The sequence below is a fragment of the Tupaia chinensis genome, unplaced genomic scaffold (genome assembly GCF_000334495.1).
Source record: "Tupaia chinensis unplaced genomic scaffold, TupChi_1.0 Scaffold000086_1, whole genome shotgun sequence".
NCBI lineage: Eukaryota > Metazoa > Chordata > Mammalia > Scandentia > Tupaiidae > Tupaia > Tupaia belangeri.
This window is the reverse complement of record NW_006159548.1, coordinates 3,855,314-3,861,992: the sequence shown is the minus strand read 5'-3', so window position 1 is coordinate 3,861,992 and position 6,679 is coordinate 3,855,314. Positions and strand designations below refer to the sequence as shown.

Sequence of the window (6,679 nt, the reverse complement as noted above, 5' to 3'; positions counted from 1 at the left end):
GATAGCCAATTGTGGTTTGAGTCCTGGACTGGCAGCTTGCTTCCTCACTTTCCCTCTGTTTCTCTCTGTCACTGGTCAAATTATACAATACAATCATAGTAATTCAAATTAAATAAAAAATTCTTTAAAAAAAAGTGCATAGTTTTTGAAAAGTCTTTCCTTCCAGCAAGTGCACATGCTTACTAGCAACACAGAAAAAAAGAAAACACAATCTTAATGTCTAGTATTAAGGAATTCATGGAAGAGTGGTCAGTTGCAAGTTTCCCTGAACTGGAGCACACGGAGGGAAAAAACACAGTTGAGATTGCTGTTCTTGAGGCATCACTAATGGTGTATACACAGAATGTAATGAGGACCAAATCTGTAGGTATGCCGGATGAGGGGCCTATCCCAGGCAGCAATGTGGTTCCGATAACTCTTTTTCACACTTCATTTTTATGAAATGTCAACATTTTCAAAGGAACAACAAAGAATAAAGTATTTTGATGGAACTCTTTAGAAGCATTACTATGTCACCATTAAAGACTGCTTCTAGTTTCATACTTACTCCATTTTTTTTTGGGGGGGGGGCGGGGTTTTTGTTTATTGGGCATGTGTACTCACCAGAAAGACAGAGAGAGACAGAGAGACAGAAAGCGAGAAATCATCCCCTAGGGGGATGGCCGTGCCACAATCCCTTCTCCTCCATTCTCCTCTTGGGATCTTGGGCACACACGCACACGTGCCCGGTGTGAGTTTAAGTCACTGGGTCTGGGACTCCAACCGTGGTCGACTACATGGGAGTCCAGTGACATAGACATTACGTCAACTGCTGGTCTCCATACTTACTAATTTTCTGGCAAAGCTGGAGTAGAGTTTAAATACAAAAGGGAAAAAAGCAGAGTCCAATTTATTTACTTAAACTTTGAAAACCAGGTTAGGAATGTTTAAGCCTTTTAATATCTATTGATAAAGCCAACTATAACGTGTAAAAGAAATATGTTGCTATGAAGTAATGCAATCATGTAAATATGATAATATGTATCAGCCAACATATTACACCAAGCAAAATCAGCCTTCATTTTCTTTAGAGAATTATTTTATTTAACTTTATTTATTTATTTATTTAAATGTGACTAGAGAAGGACAGAGCAAGAGCGATAGTGAGGGAAAGTGAAAAAGCAAGCCTCCAGGTCCAGAACTCAAACCATGGTCAGCCATGTGCCTTTAACCACCGTGCCACCTGCCGGCCCCAAGTCAGTCTTTATTAAATTAAACCTTGTTCTATTATGTAACAGATATTTTGACTGTATCACAATTTGGTTTATTGTATTTGTTTATTTAAGATTTGAAGCGTAATAGAAACATCAAATTTTTTTTTTCACAATTAGATTGAAAGGGAAAAAAACTCAAGTTATAGAGCAAATGCAGAGATTTCACCAGCTAACCACTAACTCTCCCAAAGTTTCTCTATTATTTTCTTATACCGGGGGGCCTTCAAGTCCAGGCATACTTTCCTTCCAGACTTCATTGTGGCTCTATCACAGAAAAGAGAACAGGCACACTCTTCAGTCCCTGGATGTCAAGGTGGGATCACAGGGGCAGGGGTGGGGGAAAGGAAGGGCAGAAAAGGGTCCCAGTCAAAGCAGGGTGAGGACTCACATCATCTGGATGGTGGGGCAGTGAAACCCAGCCTTGATCACCTCCAGCCTGGTGATGTGCTTTAGGCGGACTCGGGAGGTGGTCTTCAGACACAGGCAGTGCAGTTCTTCATGGTCTTCTTCTTTGAGGTCAGCTGAGGATAGAGGGAGAAGTGGGATATGGGAGTGGTGACTCCATAAGTGACCAGAGGTACCTCAGGGCTCTCTGCCCCTCCTCTGGCCCTCAGTTCGCTGGCCACAGCATAGCTCCCTCAGAAGTAAGCTGGAGTGGCCAGGGCTGACCGCTGGTTCAGGGCTGACCGCTGGTTCAGGGCTGGGCTACGTGCCCACAGCTGAGCAGGCCCAGGGAGTGGAGCTGGCTTCTTTAGCAGTAAGAACTCCTCCCCAGCTTGAGGTTCCCGGGCTATTTCCCCACTGCTCCCTGTCCCTACTGCCTTGCTTTTGCTCTCACCGCTGGCAATGGTAGCCACAGCCGGTAGGAGCAGCAGCCCCAGGAGCAGAAGCACTGGGCTGAGTCTGGGGCGGAGGGTGCAGGAGTGTGCTGGGCGGCTCATGTCGGCGGGTCCAGCAGAATCGCAGTGCACAGGGTGTCAGGGCTGGGGCTCTGCAGGTCTCAGACTTCAGGGTCTCTCCAGGCACATTTTATCTCCACTGTCAGGAGGAAGCTGGCTGGAGGATACGGAAGTTGAGACACTTCTGGGAAGAGTTGGGCTCTGGTCAGCCAAGCTAACAAAAAAAAAAAAAAAAAAACTGGGGTCATTTGCCTTGGAGAGCTGTTGCTGGCAGGATCTATACCTCCCAAGCGTATATGCATGTACATTTGTGGAATTCGAAAGAGCGCTTTAATTTTAGAATCTTAGAAGATGCATGTTTTCTTTGTTATGTATAAAAGCAGAGTCCTCTGTGGTCCCCATGTGACTTACACAGCATATTCCTTAAAGGCACAGTTTCATTTTTTCTTTTGTTTCCCCCCTCCAACACCCAAGGGCACTACCAAGAACTGCCCACATATATGCTCTGGTCATTCTTGCTGACTAGTGCTGAGCTGAGTTAGGGAGCAGAGACGCTCTCAGGAGGACATGGAGCACCTGCCAGATGCACATGATCACCATGTGGGAGTGGGGAGAAGGGGTGCTGCCGCAGAATCCGGTACAAGAAAGCTAGAGAATAGGTATGGCCTGTCTTCCCTTTCCTGAATAATCACTTTGCTCTTCTTGATCAAGGCAAGGCACTTAATTCTTCCAAAGCCAGAGGTTCTGTCACACTGATGGCAGAGCTGAAGGGCATCAGGAGCCCACTACGTGGACTACGTCCGGTGCATTGGCAACATCCCTGTGCCCAGCAGGACCAGACTTCGGGAGAATACACATGAATTCTCAGGTCTGGAATTTTGTTCCTCTTACTCTCTCATCACCCACTTTTTCAGCTGACTAAGCCCTATTCATATTTCTGGCGTCAGATTAAATATCGCTTCCTCAGAAGGACCTTCGCTGACAACTATATTTAATTATTGTCTGTGGTTGTTCTCTCCTTGTCACACCTTCTGCTTTTCCTGTTTCTGAAAGATAATGTACACAGAGAGAGAGACGCACACACACATATTATGCGCACAGACATATACTGTGGTTCAGTCTTGCAAAGTCTCTACATAGAGAGCTCTATTAAGTTAGAACACTAGTAGGGACTCAATACAAAGTACTTAAATGAGTGAAGATAATGTGTCAAAATGACGAGGAGGGGCTCTGACTTGCTCATGTCTGTATTCCTCCATGCAGTCAGAACAAACCTCCACATTAGCACGTGTCCCATATGGTCGTCACTCTTTTATTCTTGTCTGCCTTTCCTACTGGACACAGGTCTCTTCAAGGGCCGGTCTCTGTGACTTAGGTCTTTCTGAACATCCAGCTTCCAACACAATGGTGGTTGCAAAACACGTCGTGATGTATACATGTCTACAGAACTGAAACATGAGGCTCCTTCTGGGTTAGCCTCAGAAAATGGGAGGAGGGATGGTTTGGAACATGGATAGGCACCATACTAGGTTTGAACAGCCTCCATCCCAGTTTTCAATATTTTCTGTGATAAGAAATTCAGGCAAGAGTGAATGCCAAGTGAATCACCTTGTCCCTGCATCCAAACCCAATCATCAGTCCATGAACACAAGAAATGAAAGATACCTGCACCTTAGGAGGTATAAGCTTAGTGCAAACACTGTGTCATGTCTCAACAGCTGGCCCTGTCAGGATTCTGTGGGAAATCACTAAAGATATGAATTGAGATGTCTGATCTATTTTGAGTCATTGGAGAAAATCTTTAATAAAAATGACTATAATTCCCCTTACTACTTTATTATATATTTATGTATAGTTTGGGTAACTATTACATAATAAATGCATTTATTTTGTAGACAAACATTTTAAGTCTGTATATTTATTTACTCTATGAGAGAGAGAAAAAGAGAGAGAGAGCTAGAGAGAAAGACAGCCAGCCCTAACAGGTTGCCATGCCATGATCCACCCCAGCCTCAGCTAAAATTATAACCATGTAGATATTAGATGAATGCAAACACATACAGACAAGCCAGAGTGCAAAGTTTAATATCATTTTGAAAACGTTTTCTCTCTCTTTATTTTCTTTTTTTTTCCTGTTACAGATATACTGCCGTTGTTTTAATAGAGTGTGTTAATGCTTCTATACCATCTATTATTTATTCCACCATGTTAAATGATTTCTTCAAAATAAATAGCCAACAGCCCTGATGGTGGTGCAGTGTCAAAACATGAAAATCTGTGAGGCAATCCCACATGGCCACATTTCCAATTCGAGTCCAGAGACTTCCCTTAGTATACCAGCCAGGTGTGTATCCATGATTGGAGCTGGCTGAAAGTTGGGGGTGAGTCATGGTGGGACCTTCTTGGGGATGCCATCTGACTTTCTCATGGAAGAAATAAGTAAACTTACAGAAAGTTAAAAAGTAAATAACCACTATTTATAAGGCTTCTACTCCACAATTTTATTATGGTTAGGATTTGAAGTCTAAAAGAAACATTAGAAAAAATTTTAAATAATTCTTTGAAACAAGATATCCTAAGTCCAAGACATTGAAAAGAAAACTATTAAGATTCTGAATATATTAACAAATATTTATTAAGCAAATATTCTATGCTGCTCTCTGCATAATTTATAACATCATTCATCACTGTGAAATCTACTAGTTATCATTAACACATCTAATCTAATAGTAAAAAAACAGAGCCAGAAAAGTTAACACAAATATGTCTGAAAACAAAAATTTCAAATAAAAATATGCAAAGCACAGTACAACATTTAGCCGAGAGTTAGGCAGTACACTATTGATAATATGTTGTGAGTAGGCTTGCTTATGTTTAACTTCTGTCATCTATTAACCGACATTTTCAGAATAAAATGTAATTTTTGAGGCAAACAGAAAACATATCCAAATTTTAATACAGTAAGAATATTATCCTGAATACATGGAAAATCTAAAAACTCAGGGCTTCCAATATCCCATCCTCCCTGGGAGAGAAAATGTTTGGCACAAAGTGAGCAGATTAAGCAGCTGATCCACCACCTTCCAAAATTTTCTTAATCATTTTCTTAACTAAGGGAGCCTCTGGGTCCAGGCAAACTTTCTTCCCATTCTTCAGTGTGGCTCTGCAAGAGAGAACAGAATTACCTGTGGGTGGCCTGACCTGAATATTGGAAGAGAGCCATGGAGCTGGAGAAAATAGGGCAGGTGGAGAGGTAGGTGGAGGGCTTGCCTAACGAGGCCTTAGGACAGAAGCGGGGACTCACATCACTTCTGTTTGGGCGCAGTGGGCTCCTGCCTTGATCACCTCCACACTGCGGATGTTGCTGGGATGAATTCCAGACACTGCCTTCACACACATGCAGCGCAACTCAAGATAGAAATCATTTTCTGTATTATCACCTACGGTAGAAAATGTGACTCTTTAACATAATAAGAAAGTATAAAATAAACTTGAAAAGAAAAGGTAAGTAATAGTGAAAAAATGTAAAGGCCAAAATAAAAAATAAACACAAAAGGAAAGAGAAAGGAAAGGAAAAAGAAAGAGAAAGAAGAAGAAAGAAAGAAAAAGGAGAAGAAAGAAAGAAAGGAAAAAGAAAGAAAGAAAGAAAGAAAGAAAGAAAGAAAGAAAGAGAGAAAAGAAAAGAAAAGAAAAGAAAAGAAAAGAAAAGAAAAGAAAAGAAAAGAAAAGAAAAGAAAAGAAAAGAAAAGAAAAGAAAAGAAAAGAAAAAAGGAAAAGGAAATGCAACTGTATTAGTGGCCATGATTATTTTCCTCAGTTCCCTCATCATGCAGTGTGGGGTAGTTGAACGTCTCTCATAAGGCTATTGTGAGGGACCAGCAAACCCGGGTAAAGAGCCCAACAAAACACCCAGCACCTGCGAAATCCCCTGAGTGCACCTTCTCCAGTCAGCATTCATGACATAAAGATGTTCTCCAGCCCGGGGGCTCCAGGAGAGGCTTTCTCCCCACCACAGCTGCAGCAGAAGCAGCCAGGGCTTCAGGGAAGCACGGCCTCCACCTTCACCTGTCCCTAAGTTCCTCTTACTTTGTCCAGTGGTGGAGGGAACCAGTGTGGTCAGGAGCAGTGTCAGTGGCAGCAACAGCTGGAGGACACGACGTGGGCTGGCACTGGTCCAGGAGGAGGTGGCCATGGGGCTGAGGCTCATGGTGGGGAAGACCCAGCCAGAGTGGCTTCTAAAGGCAGGAGACCTGGAAGGATGTGAGTGGCTGCTAAGAAGTCTGCAGCTTTGTGGCTTCGGGTGACCTCCTGATGTCTTTTATACAAGACCTTTCCAGGCCAGTAAGGAAGAGACAGGAAAGGAGGAAGTGAGGCTACGTGTCGATATACCCACATAAGGGTGGATAACTCATGCCCAACCGGGTTAAACCCCAGAGAGGTAAAAATTCCTGCTAAATTGCATTTGTATGCATCATTTCACATTCCAACCCCTTTCCTCAATGCCTAATCTCACACCCAGAGAAGCTC

At 42.9% G+C, this 6,679-nt stretch overlaps 2 protein-coding genes across 2 annotated transcripts; both read right to left on the bottom strand.

Annotated features, from left to right (window-relative positions):
• Positions 1–1,297: 1,297 nt before the first annotated feature.
• LOC102473754 (platelet factor 4) lies at positions 1,298–2,276 on the bottom strand. Its single transcript, XM_006142922.3, has 3 exons — positions 2,092–2,276; positions 1,642–1,774; positions 1,298–1,517 (listed from the first exon to the last, which is right to left on the bottom strand). Exons 1-3 carry the CDS (start codon positions 2,192–2,194, stop codon positions 1,430–1,432), a joined length of 324 nt encoding a protein of 107 aa, XP_006142984.1. The 5' UTR covers positions 2,195–2,276; the 3' UTR covers positions 1,298–1,429.
• A 2,352-nt stretch (positions 2,277–4,628) lies between these two features.
• On the bottom strand, positions 4,629–6,454 carry PPBP (pro-platelet basic protein). Its single transcript, XM_006142921.3, has 3 exons — positions 6,239–6,454; positions 5,457–5,592; positions 4,629–5,315 (listed from the first exon to the last, which is right to left on the bottom strand). The coding sequence occupies exons 1-3, from the start codon at positions 6,357–6,359 to the stop codon at positions 5,213–5,215; spliced, it is 360 nt and encodes a 119-aa protein (XP_006142983.1). The 5' UTR covers positions 6,360–6,454; the 3' UTR covers positions 4,629–5,212.
• Positions 6,455–6,679: the final 225 nt, after the last annotated feature.

Bases quoted from the DNA above. Each gene is read 5' to 3' on its own strand.
- PPBP (XM_006142921.3), bottom strand. From the start codon at position 6,359: ATGAGCCTCAGCCCCATGGCCACCTCCTCCTGGACCAGTGCCAGCCCA. The intron at 5,593-6,238 runs GTAAGAGGAACT...TTTCTACCGTAG, and splicing joins TCCCTCCACCACTGGACAAA to GTGATAATACAGAAAATGAT. The intron at 5,316-5,456 runs GTGAGTCCCCGC...TCTCTCTTGCAG, and splicing joins TGCGCCCAAACAGAAGTGAT to AGCCACACTGAAGAATGGGA.
- LOC102473754 (XM_006142922.3), bottom strand. From the start codon at position 2,194: ATGAGCCGCCCAGCACACTCCTGCACCCTCCGCCCCAGACTCAGCCCA. The intron at 1,775-2,091 runs GTGAGAGCAAAA...CTCTATCCTCAG, and splicing joins TGTGGCTACCATTGCCAGCG to CTGACCTCAAAGAAGAAGAC. The intron at 1,518-1,641 runs GTGAGTCCTCAC...TTTCTGTGATAG, and splicing joins TGCCCCACCATCCAGATGAT to AGCCACAATGAAGTCTGGAA.